The following is a 19,788-nucleotide window of genomic DNA, read 5'->3' on the forward strand; positions in this document are numbered from 1 at the left end:
GCGGGCCGCGCATGCGCCGCGGCTAAGCGCCCGAGGGGCGGGGCCTGTTGCCAGGTGGGGTTGCTCAGGGCAACGTCGCGTGATTGGCGCCGCCCGTCCGGCACCCCAGGGCCCCGGGCCGAGCAAGGTACAGCTGGCCTCCTGCCCTGGCCGCGGCGGCGGGCGAGGGAGGCGGGTGGCGTCCCTGCCGGGCGCGGTGCGAGGCTGCCCTCCCGCGGGGAGTCCGAGCGGAGGCCGTGAGCTCTCGGGCTGAGCGAATTCTGGGGGCTTCCCTGCGACGGAAGTAAGTCGCGGCGCTGTCGGGGTGCTCCGCGCGGCGCGGTGAGCACGCGTGTGTGGACGCTGGCCCACCCCGCCTGCCGGGCTTCGGCCGCGCGAGGCGGCAGAGGCGGGAGGCGAGCGGCGCGGGCCGGGGCCGTGCGGGGCCAGCCCGCGCTTGTTGGGAAATCACCTGTGTGAGCTGGCGCGGTTGTCAGCAGGAGTCCTGCGGGAAGCACCGCCCCGTGCAGTTTTCTCCACGATAAGAGCCGTAACCCAGCAGAGTTTTTCAATGATTATGTCTTTTTTTTCCTTTTTTTTGGGGGGGGGAGGGGTGGCCTTTTGTGATTAAAATAGAAGAAAGACCATGCTTGATTTTTCTTTTTTTGGGGGGGGCGGGGGGGAGATTTCCATAAATAAGATTAAGACGAGAGATTGTGACTTGTGCCAGTCAAGGTTATACCTGTGTCTTTAGGACTGATTGCTGTCTCACTCCACACCATTTCTGTCGTTGCAGCTTTTAGAAAAAGCTTTGGTAGTTATATTCTCTAATCTCATATTCTATATATAATATTTAAAGGCTACAACTCGGTTAGCTATAGGAAAGTACTGAAGAAAATTTATGTGAGCACATTAGGTATCTGACGTGACATAGTTACAAATGTAAGATGAATACTTATTTGAAGTTTAGGTTCTAGCAAGGGGAGACACATAATTCAGTAAATATCTGATTATGCTGGTAGTTGCTACATTGAGGGCTGAAACAGCATGGTGTGCTAGTCTAGAGAGGGGCAGCTTTAGCGACGCTAAGCCTTTCTTTGAAGAGAGAGGAACACTGAAATTGAGTTCTGAATAGGATCCCAGAAGCAGAGGGAAAGGCGTTTCAGCTGCTGTATGAGGCTGAAGGAGCAGGACGAGTTGGGTTTCCGAGGCCTGGAAGAAGAAAAAGGAAGAGGCCAGGTCTAAGAAGTAGGCAACAGGGGCCCTGCCTCATCAGGGTTTGTAAACCGTGGGGAGGAGTTCGGATTGTCTTAGAAATTTGTGCGTGTTTTTGAATACTGTCTGGTTAAGATGTGGTTTCCTTCAGAACTGGTACCTCATCGCAGATCTTTCGTATCATTTTATCACAAGGCGGCAAGCTATGACAAGATTATTTTCAGAACACCCACTTAAAGCTTTGAATGAGATGTTTTTGTTCTTTAATGAACAAATTCTACAGTTGTCTTAATTTCCAAAATTTTTATAAACTACCTAATTTGCAAATTAAAAATAGGAATTGGATCAAACTCTAGGAGATTGGCTTCTAAACTTTATGTCCCCAAATTTTTGACCCAAACTACATTTTTATTATGGAGCAACTGAAAAGTGATCGACCTTGAGGTTAATACCTGTTTTGTTCTTTTTCCAGCATTCTATTTGCATTGATGAAGCAGAAACGTATAGTATCACCTAGGGGGTTCTGTAGGATACTTAGTAATTTAGAATGGAGGAAGAGAAACAAAGCATGTTTTCCATATTTTTTCTATTCATCTAAAAACCATATTATGTTTGTCTTTTTAATCTTACATTTTAAACTGACTAATCCTTTACAGAAAAGTTAATTTTAATGCGTGAGTATTTTGCTTTAAAAAGCATGCTTTTAACTGTCCTTTATTTTTTTCTATACCTGACTCATCTTGATTTATACACGAATAAAGTCTTTGTACCTAGTTTTCTTTATTATATCATACTTCTGAATTTTGAGTGGCTATGAGGAGAAAGAAAGAAGTGTCTGTTTAAACTGCTTAGAGAGTTATTTCCATCGTCAGTGATGATTTAAGAGGTAAACTAAGCCCTATAAACTGGAACTCCTTTATGAATAATATCATTAAGCAAGAATGCAGTACATGGTTGGCCAGTGTATGGATCTGTCTAGGTAAATTCAAAAAATATTTAAAGCTGTCTCTTTTGTCATTGTTTAGGTTATGTTGAAAATGGAAGTGAATTTTTAATTGCACTTTAAAAAGTAAATAGTAATTAATGAATTTACTGTTATACTCAGCATTGTCTATACTTAAGGTGAGAATCCTTGCCAAGAGATACTGTTCCAGATCAAGAATGGTATTACAAAGAGTGGCAAGTTCCTTTTGTTTTTCCTTAAAGTTGTTGAAGCTTCCTTCTACAGTTACTTTGTGGGAAAATAAGAAGTAGATAAAAATCTGGATATGGTTTTGATTTAGTCTGTACTCATCCTAGTTTGGCATCAAACTCCAGCTATAGTTTGATTATTCCATTTTCTTGAGTTACTAACTTTACATTTAACTGAAATTTCCATCTGTTTTATTAGATCTTTGTGCCTTTCTTCATTTAATTCAACTTTTTCTGCATATCTTCAAGTCTGCTTATTTCTATTTTATCCTCTTTTTCTTTTATTCCTGTTTGTGAGATTCTAGCTTTTCCTTTGTCATATCAGCATTTCTTTTTAGATGTTCATTGTCACCTCTTTTAAATTGAGACTTCCTTTGTTTGCATTACTTTTAATAAAGAGGTCCAGTTTTCCAACTGAATCTCCAGTGTGTTACTCCTTCCACTGGTTTCTATCGTTTTTTCTATGTGTGAAAAATCCCTTGTAAATTCATCAATAGTCACACTGCTAATCTCTTTTGACATGCTTTGCTGGTTTGAATCATGCTTTAACTACTGTTATCCCTAGTTCCTTGACTTCTTTTACTATGCTTGAAGCCTGGAGGCAGAGGAAATAGCCTAGGCTTCACTCTGTGGAGAGATCATCTGAAACCTTATGTTAAAATAATAAAAAAAAATCTCATTTTGTTGTTTTGGTTTTTTTTTGCAGTGTTTGGGATCAGCCTTCCAGAGTGCTGGAATTATAGGCATATACCACTACAATTGGCTGTGAAAAATCTTTGAGTTCAAATTAGTGGCTCTGAAATGAAGCCTTGTTGAGAATTGATTATGGGAAAGACTTCAAAGGTGAAATAAATAATAGAGGTTCTAAAATTTCGACATCAGATCAGCTTGAAGTTATCTGTTAAGGTTCTTTGTCAAGTGTATGGAACTTTACTGGATCGCACTGGTGGCCCTGGTCATCATCAGAGGTTATAGTCTTGTAAATACATCTTCCTTAGTTCATTCTTGTGATACATAAGGAGTGTATTCATTGTGGGAAGCTCGTCCATGTACAAACTGCACCTGAATTCGTTTCACTTCCTTCTCCCCTCTTCGTCATCCCTAGGTTCCTATCCCATTTCTAGAAGATCTACCTCTCTGTTTTCTTGTAATCTTTTATTTTACTCATTAGATTGTTTATACTTTGGGTTTTTTATATTACAAGGAAACTGTGATTTAATTTTGCATCAGATTTTTTCATTAAGGGATTAAATGACTTCATTTAGCATTACGTGACCTCAGGACGCATCCATTTTCCTCAGATGACACCAATGTATCCTTTATGGCCTGGTGGAGAGTACTCCGGTGTGTCTGTACGCCTCATTTTCTTTATCCCTTCATCTGTTGCTGGACATATAGGCCATTTCCAAGATTTACCAGTTGTGAGTTGTGTGGCTATAAATGTGGGTGTGAATGTACCCCTGTAATCTGATGTCTCTTCTTATCCCAGGTAATAGATTATCCTCTAAAAATATTAATGTAGGAGCTTTGTTGGAACAAATTCTTCAATTGATTTTCACACTTTGACATGAGTTTCAGTTGCGTTTATCTGATTTCCTAAAATGGCATAACATTTTCCAATTTAAAACTTGCAGGCTGTTTTACTTCAAGTAAAGAACATGGTGAAATTAATTCACACATTAGCCGATCACAGTGATGATGTCAACTGCTGTGCCTTCTCTTCTTCCCTGTTGGCTACTTGCTCCTTGGACAAAACAATTCGCCTGTACTCTTTAAGTGACTTTGCTGAACTGCCACACTCTCCACTGAAGTTCCACACCTATGCTGTCCACTGCTGCTGTTTTTCTCCTTCAGGACATATTTTGGCATCATGTTCAACAGATGGTACCACTGTGCTGTGGAGCGCGCACGACGGGCAGGCCTTGGCAGTGATGGAACAGCCTGGGGGTAGCCCCGTGAGGGTTTGCCGGTTTTCCCCAGACTCCTCTTGTTTGGCGTCAGGAGCAGCGGATGGAACTGTTGTTTTGTGGAATGTGCAGTCACACAAGTTATATAGGTATGAATGTTGAAGTTTTTCTGCATCTGATCTTGTTAACAAGTTGTACCGAAGAAAAAGCAAAAAGGAAAATATTTTGATGATCTAAGGAAGCAGGTACATTTTAGATAGGACAAACAAAAATATTTTGACTTGTCTTTTGAAGGTCAAAAAAGGAGATTTTTAATGTGATTCCTGTCGTATATTTGCTTGGCTTTGAGAGGCGTTTGGATTTTCAGTCTTTATTTTTTCATTTTGTTAGGTTTTTATGGATTTTTACTGAGAGTTGGACAAGGAAAGCAAGCAGTCTTTCGATCCAGCTCAGAAGTGTTAGGCTTGTTTTTGTCACTCATGGTTTAGGTGCTCTCAGTAATAGCATCGTATGCAGCTCTTTTCCTAACTAGGATTCTTGCTGTGTGAACAAGCAGCCCAGAGGAAGAAACTTCATTGTTGGGGTAGTAGTCTTCTGTCATTTATATCTGAAAAAAAAATTATCTGAAGAAAAGACTGTCTGAAAAAGATACATTAATTAATTTATATTGGTGATAATTTTCTGCAGTTTATCAAAGTTCAAACCATAGACTTATTTTTTTTTACCATGGTAAATTACACATAAAATGTATCATTTTAATGATTTTTTTTTCTTTTCAAAGTTTTATTGATAAACATATAGCAATGAGACAGTTTCAAATCAAATCGAAAGTACAGTTTCAACAAATAATACACTGCATACATTCTCCTCAGTGGTTAATTGCTGTACAAGATGCAGACTTGTGATCCTACTTACAAACACCATTAGAAAAAATCATTCTATTCATTAAGAGAATGCAACTATATATCTATCCCAACCACTTTGAATACACAGATACAAAATGGACATTCATAGTTATACCCCACATTTTAATGATTTAAATACACTTAAATATTACCAATTAAAATAGTCTAGCCAAATATGGTGGCTCTCAAGGCTGAAGCAGGAGGGTCACCATGACTTTGAGGCCAACCTGAACTACATAGTGAGACCCTGTCTCAAAAAAAAAATCAGTAAAATAAAATGGTCTGATGCCTCCAGTCATTGCCCAGAGTGAGCGGAAAAAAAAAGGCCAGGCAGCCAGCAGCTGTTGCTCATTTAAGTTAAGGTTGAAGAACAAGGTATGTTTTAAGTGGTATTTATAAATACTTAGTTTAAGCAAGGAAGCACAGAAAGAATAAAATGTCCTTATGTGAATGAAGTCCAGCTGTCAGCTAAGGAATCTTTTTCATTAGTCAGTTGACGGCTTCTGCCTTTATGGACTAACTTCATAATGTATGTAATTAACATGCACTAATTATTGGGTTCTTACCAGTGTATTATTTTATCCTAACAGAGAAAAATAATATTGTTAGCGCAGTGCTTCTCTGTCTCCCCATGTTAATTTGTAAACCTTTCACACTTTTATTTCCATAAAGAATTTACATTTAAAGATGAGATGAACAACTGTTCAGATTTTGATATAGAAGTTGAAAATGCTTTCAATATAACATGTTTTGGGGGCTGGTGAGATGGCTCAGTGGTCTAAAGCACCTACTTAGAACAAGCTTAGCAAAGCACAGGGACCGTGGTTCAATCCCCCAGCACCACATGCCAGCCAGCCCAGCCCCCTGGTGGGCTGAGCTGGACACACACATACACACACACACAAATAAATAAAATTTTTTTAAAAATAAAATGTTTTTCAAGAAAAATACTTTTGTGTTGTCTTTTTTAAAAACAGTATGGTTGTAGTTTTTGTTGCTTATTGCTGTTATTCAAAGTTTTGTAGACTGTAATCTGTTCAAACTGTTTTGCCAAATGGAAAAATATAACGATATGTAGAATTTGGTTCAAATCACTATTGTTTAGGCTAAAACATATCAATGAAGATGTTTAAATCCTCTCTTGATTTTAGAAAACTTATCTCAGTTTAGAACATATGATATGTTATTTCTGTAGGTATCATTTGCCTTTTCCCTATAGTTCAATGAGAGCCATTTACCCTTTTTATTGTCTTAAACTTGTTACAGATTGTAATGGAAAAGACACTGTGAAAATAAAACCTTTTTTTCTGCTTTTATTTCAGATGTGGCAATGTTAGGGATGGCTCCTTGGTGGCATGTGCCTTTTCTCCTAATGGCAACCTCTTTGTCACTGGCTCTTCCTGTGGAGACTTAACAGTGTGGGATGATAAGATGAGGTGTTTGCACAGTGAGAAAGCTCATGATCTCGGGATTACTTGCTGCGATTTTTCTTCACACCCAGTTTCTGGTTAGTTATTTTAGTTTTTGAAGCAGTAGAAATTCCCATTTGTAATTTGTAACTTTTTGTCCTTTTTATTCATTTAAAATTTATTAATAAAGTGGAAGGCTCTTTTAATTCATTGCCTTTTACAGAATCATGTTTTCTCTTTAGGTTAAAATAAAATCATGAAAAACTAGGGGGGCGAGGAGAGAGGTCAGTAGAATAAACACTTGCCTGGCAAGTGCAAGATAGTTCAATCCCTGGCACCGCAAAAAAAAACCCCGAGAAAATTAGTTTTTGTATATATAAGGGATGATTCAATTTGGTACAATAGGTTGATTGGTTGAATATAGAAATTTAGAAGACTTAGCTATTAGTTTTACTGTGATTTTTAAATATGCTGATATTCAAATAGAAATATGAATTGAAAAAGTTGAAAAAAAGTTATATTTTACTAATTTAATCTTCCAAAAGCTAACTTTATAAAATTGTTTGACTATATAATTTAAAAAGTAATTTTCCTTTTCTGTGTTAGTATGATAATTTTGCCTTTGCCCCTTTGGGCTTAATGCTATAACAGCAATGCCTGTGGCAACATAGTGAGAATTGTATAGGTAAATTAAAAATGTTTAGTAGATGGAATTAAGTTTAATAATGCCCAATTTTAATAATTACCCAACATCTCTAGAGTTATTCGAGTTATTTATCAGTATTATTATTAAACTATTTTTCTTTATTTGGTGGACTTTTGAGAAAGGATCTTGCTATGTAGTCCATGCCAACCTTGGATTCGTGATCCTCCTGTCATGGCCTCCTAAATGCTGGGATTATAGGCATGTGCCACCAGACCACGGAGTGTTTTAAAATCTGGTGTGTTTTAAAGTTATCAAAATCTGGTGTGCAGCCTGGCAAGCACAAGGGCCTTACTTCAATGCCCTGTTCCGCCAAAAAAAAAAAAAAAAAAAAAAAAAATGCTTAAAAAAAACTGGTGTGCATATTACAACACATTTTAATGTGTAATAGGTGTATCTCAAGGGTTCAGGGCCCACTTATGGGTAGTTGTGGCTGCGTTAGGCAGCTCTGGTCCACCATCAACACGATGGTTCTAGGCTTCTCATGTTTCAAAAACATTAATGGCTAAAGGTATAGTTAACATATGGTAGAACCCTATAATAAGCAAAACCTTGAATATTCCATTTCACCCTAATTTCAAATAATTTTTGGCTTCTTGCCTTCTTTTTAGCCATAGTTACCTACTTTCATTCTTCAGTGTTTCTAAGATTTTCCAAGGATTTTTATATGTGGACTCTTTACCTGGTTCATTCTTTAGTCATCCTTTAGATTTTGGTTAGCAGATCACTTTAGATGAAGCTTCTCTATTCTACATTATATGTATCTTTTTAATATCCATTTTTGGGTATGGAATTGAACTCAGGACCTTGCACTTGCCAGGCAGGCACTGTGTCACTGAGCTAAATCCTTGGCAAATTTTATTGCATTCTGATAGGTTTTACAGTTTTTAGTTATGTATTCAACTATGTGGATTTTTTTTTTTTTTTTTTGAGATGGGGTCTTGCTACATTGTCCAAGCTGGCCTTGAATTGCTATGTTTAGGCAGTTCTCTGGCCTCAGCTGCCTGTATATCTGAGGTTACAAGCCTACACTGTCATGCCCAGCTTCTGCATGGACAGTGTTTCACAGTGTTTTTCCTATTAGCTTATAAGCCCAAGGCAGCTATGACCTGGGTCTGTTTTCTTCACAGTGCCTAGCACAGACAGTGTGCCTCATGTGTAGAGAAAAATTCCCCTCTGGGTATTTTTCAGGAAGAACTGAAAACATCATACCATAGCGATATATATGCATCCATGTTTATAGCAGCACAATTTGTCATAGGTAAATCTTGGAAACAACCCAAATTCCCATCAACTGAGGAATGGATAAAAAAGATTTTGTATTTTTGTATGATTCAGCTATAAAGAAACATAAACTTAAGGTTTGTATAGGTCAGTGGATGCAACTAGATGCTGTACATAAGTGAAATACATCAGACCCACATGTGTAAATATCATATTGTCTCTCTAGTGTAAAAACCAGAGATATATAAAATCTGAAAGGTACAAAAAACATAGTGAAAGGGAAAGAAACTAAGCAAAAAGAATAAACAATTTGGATGAGGGAAAGGAGAAAAGGAAGGGGAAAAGTCGTGTGTGTGTGTGTGTGTGTGTATCATATATACACACACACAGGATAGCTAAGATATATATATATACACACAGAATAGCTAAGATGATTCTATTACTAATTTCTATTGGTTTTTTGAAGGTAGCAGTTAATGCTTAAGAATTTTACATTGACCAATTTTATATGTTTATATCTGGTAATCTGAGCAACTACATTGAAGACGACAGTATGCAATATAACAACCACTGTTGAGTACCTATCATCTTTTTTTTTTTTTTAATTATGTGTCATTTCTAATGTCTTATCTATTTTTTTCTATTCTCTTTGAAATAAAAAAAATTGAGGCCGGGGAGATGGCTCAGTGGAATAAGCGCTTCCCTGGCAAGCGCAAGGGCCTGAGTTCAATCCCCGGTTCCGCAAAAAAATACACACACACACACACACACACACACACATATATATATATCCACTGTATAAATCAAATGCAATATATTGAATTAAAATTGGTAGCCAGGATTCCTTTTAGTGATTTGCTGAAATTTTTAATTTATTTTTTTGTGTATGTGGTACTGGGAAGTGAGCCCAGGGGCCACTCTATCACTGATGTACAACCCCAGCTCTTTTTTTTTTATTTGAGGCAAGACCTAAATTATTGGGGGCTGGCCAAATAGCTCAGCGGATTAAAGTGCCTGCAGGTAGGTGCAGGGGCCAGGTGTTTCATCCCAGGGCCTGCGTGTGGACCCCACTCCCAGGGCGTGCTGAGATGGCAGTTGAGACTGGGCCTGGTGGCTGGCGCCTGTAATCCTAGCTCTTGGGAGGCTGTAAAGAGATGGATCACTGTGAGTCCAATCTAGTAGTGAGATCCTGAACACCCTGTAGACCCTTCCTTAAAAAATAAAAAATTACTCAGGCTGGCCTTACATTTGCAATTCTTCCAACTAGCTGGGATTATAAGTGTACTCCTCAGTAATTTTTTATTTTTTAACTAAAAATGTCATGTAGGAAATCAATCAGTTTTCTTTTCATTAATCCATTCTTGTCAAACTTTTGCCTGATGTAATTAAGCAATTAATTTTTGTAATATGTCATGCTTTTTTATTGAACAAAGAATAGGTTATAATAGACACAAACTATTCTATTTCTGTAGTATTTTCTCCACATCTTCTAGGCACTGAATTAATCTTTGATGAATTACAAAGCCATGGGGCATTTGCGGTTGCTTTTTTAATTTTATAGGACTTGAAAATATTTTCAGTTAAAAAACCCATTATTGTATTAGTTAATACAATAGAATAGAATAAAATATGGGCAGCTTATGAGGTCAGGGAACATTCACTAAACTAGGAAGAGATTCTGAAGTGATGCACACATCCTAACCCTGCCTTTAAGGGATTTCAGAGTATGGGTTTTTTCTTAGCATCATTTTAGTGCTTGTGTTTTCTTTAGCTCTTTTGTCAAAATAGATACTAAGTTTATGAGTAAATTCCCTAAAACTGATCAATATATTGGTAAAGCATATAATTTTAATTAGTCATTTAACTTGGTATTTGTTAATATCAGTAGTATTATATATTATACTATTGTATATTAATTTCTCAGACTTATGCATTTTGCTCAAATACAGAGAAGTCCTATTTGCACCAGAGGATAAATGGTCACTCCAGTATTTAAATAGTAAAGAAAGCATGGTTTAGGCTATTATCACAATTCAAATATTTTTCCAAAAGAGTGTATCTCTAAATAATAGAATATGGATCATAGGCACACTTTAAGCTTCATGTTTTTCCATTGCCCTAACTGAATTCTCACTATGTAAAGCAACTTCAGAATTAATTACAGGGACCTAGTTATTCAAACAAAACCAAACCAATGAAAATACAGCTTTTCTCACCAAGTTCAATACTTAAATAACTTACTGTCATTTACTAAGTAAAAATGTTTTACCTTAAAGACAAAGATCATCAAAAATTGTTCATATTCATTAAGATCTCTCTGACAAAGGTTGACTTTGTCTGAACCTGTGCTGCTGAAATTTGCCCTGGCATGGTGATAATCCCAGCTGCTGATTGGGAGAGGGAGCTAAAGAGGAGGACCACAAACCCAAGGCCAGCGTGGACAACTTAACGTGATCCTGCCTGAAAAATAAGGGTTAGGGATATGGCTCTGTGGTAGAGTGATTGCAATCTCAACATTGTAAAGCCAAACCAAACCAAAATGCTGTTGAAATGTGGATATCTTAATGAAATTAGCAAAACTTGGAATGAAATGGAAATAAATTTGTTGTGTGTTAGTGCAATACGGGTTTTTAGTGAGAGAGCATATATGGATAAAAATGTAAAAATACCCAGTATATAAATAAAATATCATATTCAGTACATGCTGGGATACAATATTAAGATAGATGTTAGGTTTCTTAATTATGCTTTACTTAGTATGAATGCTAAAACCATCTCTGATAAAACTGTATCTGTGATATGAAGTAGAACTTGTTTAAGAGTGAGTTGGTGATATTGATTGATACTTATATTACCCACAAGTATTTAGGGACTTAGTGATATACTGAAATTCCATTAAGAAAGTTTAGGCTAGTGGATGATAAGTTTTTTAATTACTCTCGCTAAATTGTATAATATTTTTCACCAAGTGAGTTGAATTGATGTTATTTTGGATTTATGTAATTATATTTCTATTAAATGAAATGGAAGAAAATTTCCACTGTTCCATGTGAATTATAGAACAACCTTTTAAGAAGCTGATACAGAAAAAATGCATTTTAAGTGATGTTTAACATTCTGATCATAGCTGACACTTTTTTTCCTAATTTTGCCTACCAGTGATAGCCTGTACAATGGAATTGGAAGATGCCTTACTTTAGTGACTCAGTATTGGCCATTTTGGCCTTGAGATATAGCCTTACAGACATTTTATTGAAAATTCAGGTCTAAAGTTATATTCTGTATAGTACTTTGTTTAAAAGAAATTCTTTAACCATTGTTTCATTAGATGATTGAAATTAATATTAAGGAGGTTTAAATGAATAGCATTAAAATATCTCAGTGTAAGAATTGGGTATATTTTTTAGTGTAAATGTTTTATCAATTCTTTGTATTTATTTTAAAACTTTACCGTTTTAGATGGAGAACAAAGTCCTCAGTTTTTTCGATTGGCATCATGTGGTCAGGATTGCCAAGTCAAAATTTGGTTTGTTTCTTTTTCCCACGTCTTAGGTATGTTTTTGATCAGTAAATCTCTAAAATTGTGATCTACATAAAATTTGCTTTATATCTTTATGTAGGATACTCTGATACCTGAAAATGATTAAAAATGTTTGAGGAAACTTTTAATCAAAGTTATATATACCAAAAAAAAAAGAAAGATAAAACCCCACAACGTAATATATACAGTTAAAAGCTCTTGACACTTTCTGACTCAGAGTTTAAGTACATGCATTCCTACTCACCACAGTAATCGTTTTGCACTGGTTTTCAACTCTTTAGTGGCTTTCAGAGTTTCTGTAAATGTAGTTTTACCCCTGTGCTTTTAATTTACTCAGGATAGTTAACTGCTTCATAAACTTTGAGTCTTTTCCCCATATGTTGTCCTGATTTGACTTTTAGTCAGCAGGTTACTGGAGGTAGGCGAAACTCAGTGGTAGAAGGCCTGTCCATTTGATATAATGACCTACATTCAATCCCCAATACCACAAAGAGAACGACACAATTTTTTATTGTTTGGTTTTAGATGGAGGCATTCCTTTATTTTGTTGCCTTAATTATTCCTTTTCTGCTGTCCTCTTTTTTATAACTCCTATTAGTTGAGTGTTGAATCTCCTCAATTGATTCTGTCTCCTACCCAAGCATTTCAATCTATTTTTTTAAAAAAAGCCTTTTGTTTTAACTTTAACTTAAAAAAAAAAAAGTTTAATCTTACCATATTTTAAGTTCTCTTTTCTTTCCTGATCATCCCTACTTCCTCTGGGAGCTTTAATTTTTCTTACTATGATTTTTCTCATTCATATATTTACCTTCTTCAAGTGTCTCAAGGTCCTTAGTACTCTATTTACATTTAACAATTGGAAAAGAAGATGTTCAGGAACTCTGCACCTATCAGTGCTCTGTTGGTGACTTCACTTTAGGATGAGTATGTAATTGGTTCTTCTGAGAAAAGGGTTGGGGGCAAAGAAACTGGAGATCTTGGTTCTCCTGGAGTTCCTCATGCCATCATCACTTTGTTAGAAAGCTTCTGTGGAGCTTACCTGGCTTTTACGTGGCATACTGTGGAGTTGGACCAGGAAGGCATTGAAAGTAGACACTGAGTGTTCTTCACACAGAAGAACATTTTAGTCAATTTTAGTTAATGTTTCTAATTCCAGGTCTATGTCTTTGATTCTGATTTTTGTTTTCCTTGGCTGTTGATAGTTCTGTATCTTGAGGGATTCTCTAGGACAGAATAGCTTTCTCTTGTCTATTCCACCTTTCCTTTGCATTCTAGGCTATTATTCCTCTGTATAGTCACATCAATTAATCTGTGTCAGCCTTCCAATTCTCCTTATTCATATAAATTTATGCTTTTATTAATTTACTTATTTTAAGGGTGGCTGAAATTTTGTGGTCAAATGCCTCAAAATATTCTTACTTTATTATTTGTCACCCAACAGAGTTTAGTTATATCACAAACTATGTTTGTATCATTCATAATTGTAATAGCATGTAGGAAAGAGCCCGATACCCAGAAAGAAGTACTTCCTTTTTTGTGAGGGAAATTTACTCATTTACTACCTGTTTGTTTCCCTGTAGAAATCATTTTAGTGTGTGTCATGCTGGTGAGGATGAGAGTTCCTTTGCTGCTTTAGTTTATTCAGCTCTTCCTTTTGCCTTTCTTTAGCACAAGTAAAATTTTGGTAAGACATGATAAGTGTAGTCATATGTATCTATCTTATAAATATAATTATCCTGAATAATTGTTTGAAAGCCTTTCATACATTTTCTTTTAAATGTATTTATTTGGTGCAGAGTCTCACTATGCAGCTGAGACTCATAGTGACCCTCCTGTCTCAGCCTTCCCAGTACACGTGGTACTGGGGATCATGGGCCTCTGGGGCCGGCACAGCATGCGGTACTGGGAATCGAACCCAAGTCCTTGCGCTTGCCAGGACACAACATTTTCTATAAAATATTTTTACACTGACTTTAAAAAAATACATAACAGTTTATAAATGTTCAGTTAAAGCTTTTGTAAGAAGCATTTGTCATCGCATCTTATTGTAATTGCTTATTTGTACGCAGTAGACATAGGGGCCACATACTAGAGAATACAAACTATTTATATGGTTATATTGGAAGCCCGTGTCTTCCTTTCACAGCTTAATAATTTTGCTTTGACCAGTACAATGAAAGTGCTTTGAAATTCACCATTGTATTTCTTTTTCTTTCTTTTTTGGTGGAATTGGGGATTGAACTCAGGCCCTTGCGCTTGCTAGGGACGCGCTTATTCCACTGAGCCATCTCCCCAGTCCCCTCACCATTGCATTTCTAGCATTTATCACTGTGTCTTTAATGCCCTTCTCTGCTCTCCCAGATAATAATACTTTTTCTTTTTCTTTTTTTAGCTTAAAACTTTTACTTGCTGTCATAACTTTCCTTTTGTTTAAATACTTGCCATGTTCTTTAGAAGACTCTTAGCACTTCAAAAAAGGTTTTGTATCTGATAGATTTCGCTCTCCTTCCTAAGCTGGGCTAATGTTGTTTTTATACTTTGTCACCAAAACATTAAATCTCTGTAGTTTACCTTTAAAAGACTTGTGATGTTTATTCAGAAATTGTAGAAAGTATAAAAAACATTTTAGTGTTACAGTACTTTGTAGGTAGGAGTACTATATGTTGGAATTATACAATCTGTAAATTGCGATTGATTTAATTTGCAGAATGAAAGATGTTTTGCAGAAGTCAGAATTCTAAAAATACAAGCATTTTTCTTAGTCTATTGAGTAATTAGTATATTTGCTTTTTAACAAACACTGAAATGTGTGTGTATAGTTTAAATGTTTAAAGTAACGTGGTAGCTATAAAATTACCATATCTATCCTTCACTGAACACATCACTTTTTAATCCATTATTAAGCTTTCAGACCGTTTAATCAAATTACAGAATTGTTTGCTATATGTATAAATACTTGAGTTGCATGAGGATTTAAAATTTTGTGTCCTTAGGCATCCAAAAATTACTTATTTAATAAATAAGTATTGTGAGTTAGAAATGAATTTCAAGCATGGTCAATTTGCTAATTTTTTCCGCCTTGTTTGCAGGTTTTGAATTAAAATATAAAAGTACTTTGAGTGGGCACTGTGCACCTGTTCTTACGTGTGCTTTTTCCCATGATGGGCAGATGCTAGTCTCGGGGTAAGCTGTTTAGTTTAATTTTCTTAAGCCATTTTGATGTGAAATACAACACACAGAAACATATATGAAACTTAAAGAATAGCTTGATGAGTTACTGTGATGCAAACCTGTATAACCTCAGGTCAGGAAGTAGAACCTTGCTGATTTTGCTCTAGAATCCTGCTGCTGCTTGTGTCCCTTTCTGGTGACACATCTCAGGGTATGGGTCATACTGCATTTTTCTTTTAAATTGATATAAACCAAATCATATGATGTTAATTATTTTGTGTCTGTCCTCCTTTACTTAACATTATGATTATGACATTTATTCATACTATTACATTTAACTGTGGTTCACTGACTTATTGCTATATAATACTCCATTACAGTGTATGCACCATAATATTCACTTTAATGAATCACTATATAAATTATTTCCAGTTAAGAAGCATTATACTAACAATTACATAAACATGTCTGCTAAATATATAGGAATGGAATTGTTGGATCATAGATTGCATTTCTAATTTTAGAAAGTATGAAACTGCTTGCAAGTGAACAATTGATACCACTGTAGCCATGTTTTACATTTTAGCCTAGACTTAGTATTGTGGGTCTTTTAAATTTTAGCTGTTCTAGTGGGTATGTAGTATTACCTTTCCATGAATTTCATTTATATTTCCTCAAAACAATGAGATTGGAACTTCCTTGAATTTATAGAATATATATTTTCCATTTTTATGAAGTGCTTGCCCATGTTTTTTGCCTATTTTTCTTCTAGGTTATCTTGTTCTTATTGATTTGTTGGTATATGTGTGTACATTGTGTGTACTTTGACATGTGAATCATTTCTTGGTATGTGTATTGCAAATATCTTTTCCTACCCTCTAGATTTGCCTTGTCAAAATTCATAGTTAGTCTTTACTCAGTTTGATTATGTTCTGAGGTCATGAGGTTATTTTCCAAAAGCCTGTGTTGCCTTTCGGAAATTGATTTATGTGTATGATGTGCAGTAGGAATCCAGTTCCATCTCTTTCCATGTGGCTAACCATTAGTTTTAACACTATTTACTGAAAAGTCTATTTTCTTCACCACTTTACTCTGCTCCTTCATCATATGTGGGTCTGTTTCTCAGCCTTTTATTTTATTTTTGCTCTAATACCATTCTGTATTTAAAGGGTTTATATTCTAGTAATTCCTAGCTCCTGACACTTCTGTGTAATTCTAGAATCACCATAACAGGTTGTTCCCAGTGCCTTCCTCCACATACACAAAGCTGTTTGGATATTGATTGGAATATAGAGTCTAATGAATTGACATTTTCGGGGGGCATTGACATTTTTATGATTTTCAGTCTTCTAATCCAAAAACATGACATATTTCTGCATTTTTTAAATCTTTTAATTTCTCTCAATAATTGTTTTCTGTATAGAAGTCCTGCTTATTTTTTGTTAGATTTATATAAGAAGGCAATTTTTGTTGATGCTGTTTTTGACATTATAAAAGTTGTGACTGAGATAATAAAATGTATGTGGAAATGGAATGGGTTTATCTGTTATTTATTTATTTATTTATTTATTTATTTTGGTGGTACCAGGGATTGAACTCAGGACCTTGTGCTTGCCAGACTAACACTTACTCTACTGAGCTATCCCCCTGGCCCCTTTAATTTTGAACTGTGTGCAAAATCATATCATCTGTAGATCATGATCTATCTATCTATCTTTCTTTCTTTCTTTCTTTCTTTCTTTCTAACATTTGGTACAGGGTCTCACTATGCAGCTCAAACTTACAGTGATCTTTTTCCTGTTTTCAGCCTCCCCAGCACTGGGATTACAGGTGTGGGCCACCATGCCGGGACTCAGTGGCTGGCTCAGTGCATGTGGGGGCAGGGCCGGCATGGCAAGTGGTACCAGGAATCCAGTCTGTTTCACATATGTTTGATAGCTTTTGTGCCTTACCGAATTGCCTACTACTACTATGGCTGTGGAAAAAATGATGACAGGCATACTTCTGTGAATCCTTATTGTAAAGTTCTCTTTATGATAGAGCTTTCAATATTATATATAGAGCTTTCAGTATTAAATATGATCATTGCAAGTTTTGGGGAAATATGCTTTATTAGCTCTACTATTGCTTTGAGATCCATCCCATCTCCCCGCATTGGTACTGGGGATTGGACCTAGGGACTTCACATTGAGCTATGTCCTCAGACCTCCTTTTATTTAATTTTTTTTTTGAGGCAGATCTTTTTTTTTTTAAAATTTATTTATTTATGTGTGTGTGTGTGTGTGTGTGTGTGTGTGGCCAGCTCAGCCCACCAGGGGGCGGGGCCGGCTGGCATGTGGTGCTGGGGGATTGAACCGCGGTCCTTGTGTTTTGCTAAGCTTGTTCTAAGTAGGTGCTTTAGACCACTGAGCCATCTCACCAGCCCTGAGGCAGATCTTGCTGAGCTGCAAAATTGCTCAGGTTGGTCTTGAACTTCTCATTCTTCTGCTTCAGCCCCTCAGAGTTGAGATTATAAGCATGTACCAGTCTTAATTTTTTAAGACTTTTTAAAAACCATAAAATGTGTATTGTATTTTATCAGATGATTTTTCCTGTACCTTTTGAAGTAGTCATGTAATTTTTTTTTATTTGTGTGTTAGATTGGGGAAATATTTTTATTTTTAAATGTTGAACCAGTCATGCTTTTTTGTAACACATATTGTTTTAATGTCTCGTATGGAGAAGTTAGTTTTAATCTATTTCTTTGAGTATAATTCATATTCCCCCCCCCCGGTTGCTTATACAAGTTTCTGTTTGTGGTTTTTTTGTACATTCACTTTGATGAACATATATGTGCGTTTCTTTTTATTTAATTAGAAAATTAAATAAAAAGAATTCTTTGAGCCTTTTAAAAAGGAATTCTTTGAGCCTTTTAAATCTGAGTAATAATGTTTTATCAATTTTGTTCTATTTTTATTTATTCCCTCTTTGGACATTGTATCTGTCTCTCCCCTCCAATTCTGGGACTTTGGTTAAAGTTCCCAGTAAGGGTATAATTTCCGTTTATATGGCTCATCATTTTTTATATATTCCTCATTCTATTTCCTTTTTATTCCTTATGCTTTATTCTTGACGGTTTTTCCTTTACAGATTCTGTCTCCAGTTAGTATGCTATTATTAATAAGTAGTCATTGAGTCCATGTTTCCTTTACTTTTTGATTCTAGAATTTCTATTTGGTTATTTTCTTCAAGCCCACTGTGTCAGTTTGTATGATAGCCTATTCGCTATTGAAATATTATTTTTCAGAGTTTTATTTTTAAAGCAATCAGTTTGGGATATGGTAGCATGATTCAATTACTTTATACTCTTCTTTTGAATACTTTTATAAATTTTCACTTTATTGCCTCTAGATTTCTAAAACTTGCCTCTGCTCTCATGGCCCGTAGCATCTCCACGTTCACCTGTTTCATGACTCTTGCATGCTAAGGGCTTGCCTATTGCAACTGTGCATTTCATAGAAGGGCATTTTATGCAAGACATTGTGCTCCTGAAGGCATTTTAAGTTCCTTTTAAGTTCCTTTTCTCCTAGTTGATGTTCATGGTGGTAACTAACATGGACACTTTCTGAAGCATGGAAGACTTGTTAAGTGACACTGAACATTGTTTGGTTTTCATTTTGTAGCATTGTCCTTTGTCCTTTGTCAGTTTGAATAAGTGCCTTTTGCCTAACTGACATAAGATTAACTGAAATCACCTTTCAGATTCTCTAGGGACAAATGGAAGTTTAAATTATTTAATGCTTTTAGGTCTGTGATGTTGCTCTTACTCACATTTCAATGTTTTCTGAATATTTTCATTTGTTAGACTAAAGAAACACACAATGAATGAGTTGTAAATATAACGATGAAATACCGCATTCAGGGTTTGTTATATTTTGAGGGTTTTTTTTTTTGTGTGTATGTGGTACTGGGAATCGAACTCAGGACCCTGCACTTGCTAGATAAACACTTATTCTACTGAGCTATCTCCCCAGGCCTAGCATTCAGTTTTTTAGAATTAGTAGACATGTTTAAACCATACTTGGACTATGGATACACAAGAAGAACTTAGTTGATTAAAGAGGGAAAGATTCTATTTGTGGCTGAAACTTAATTGGTACAGTGGATTGGATGTATATCAAAAGAGGATTACAGCATTAAAAATTAAGATACAATGGCAGTATATGAACATACGTGAAGAGATACGAAAAATGAATGGAGAATAAAATTGGATTGTAGGACAGAAGATGTACTAAAAAGTATATAGGACATTAATAAGGACATTAATAATACTGCCATGTAAGATGGGACAAGGTACAGTAACAAAAATGGCATTCTAGGAGGCAGGCTAATGCATCTGGTGTGGTGGTGCAGGCCTGTAATCCCAGCACTTGAGAGGCTGAGCAGGATCATTGGGAGCTCAAGGCTAGCTTGGGCTACAAAGTGAGTTCAGGCCCGCCTGAACTGCATACCGAGACCCTGTCTCAAAAAGGCAAAAAAAAAAAAAAAAACAGCAAATCTAAGA

General features: G+C 36.1%; 1 protein-coding gene and 1 pseudogene across 6 annotated transcripts in view; one reads left to right on the forward strand and one right to left on the reverse strand.

The window, feature by feature from the left end:
* Positions 1–69: 69 nt before the first annotated feature.
* Wdsub1 (WD repeat, sterile alpha motif and U-box domain containing 1) overlaps positions 70–19,788 on the forward strand; it is a 42,412-nt gene continuing 22,693 nt past the window's right edge. For 2 of the 6 annotated variants that reach the window (XM_004629897.2, XM_004629896.2), the window contains exons 1-5: positions 70–283; positions 4,020–4,441; positions 6,520–6,704; positions 11,993–12,085; positions 15,164–15,257. In XM_004629897.2, coding sequence (XP_004629954.1) covers positions 4,044–4,441; positions 6,520–6,704; positions 11,993–12,085; positions 15,164–15,257 — 770 coding nt within the window. In that variant the 5' untranslated portion in view covers positions 70–283; positions 4,020–4,043. Of the gene's footprint in view, positions 284–1,988; positions 2,081–4,019; positions 4,442–6,519; positions 6,705–11,992; positions 12,086–15,163; positions 15,258–19,788 lie in introns of those variants that run through there. The other 4 variants (XM_023713815.1, XM_023713813.1, XM_023713814.1 and 1 more) reach the window with 4 other exon arrangements.
* Positions 2,296–2,907, reverse strand: LOC111816429 (annotated as a pseudogene).

Source organism: Octodon degus, unplaced genomic scaffold (assembly GCF_000260255.1).
Source record: "Octodon degus isolate 3935 unplaced genomic scaffold, OctDeg1.0 scaffold00032, whole genome shotgun sequence".
NCBI lineage: Eukaryota > Metazoa > Chordata > Mammalia > Rodentia > Octodontidae > Octodon > Octodon degus.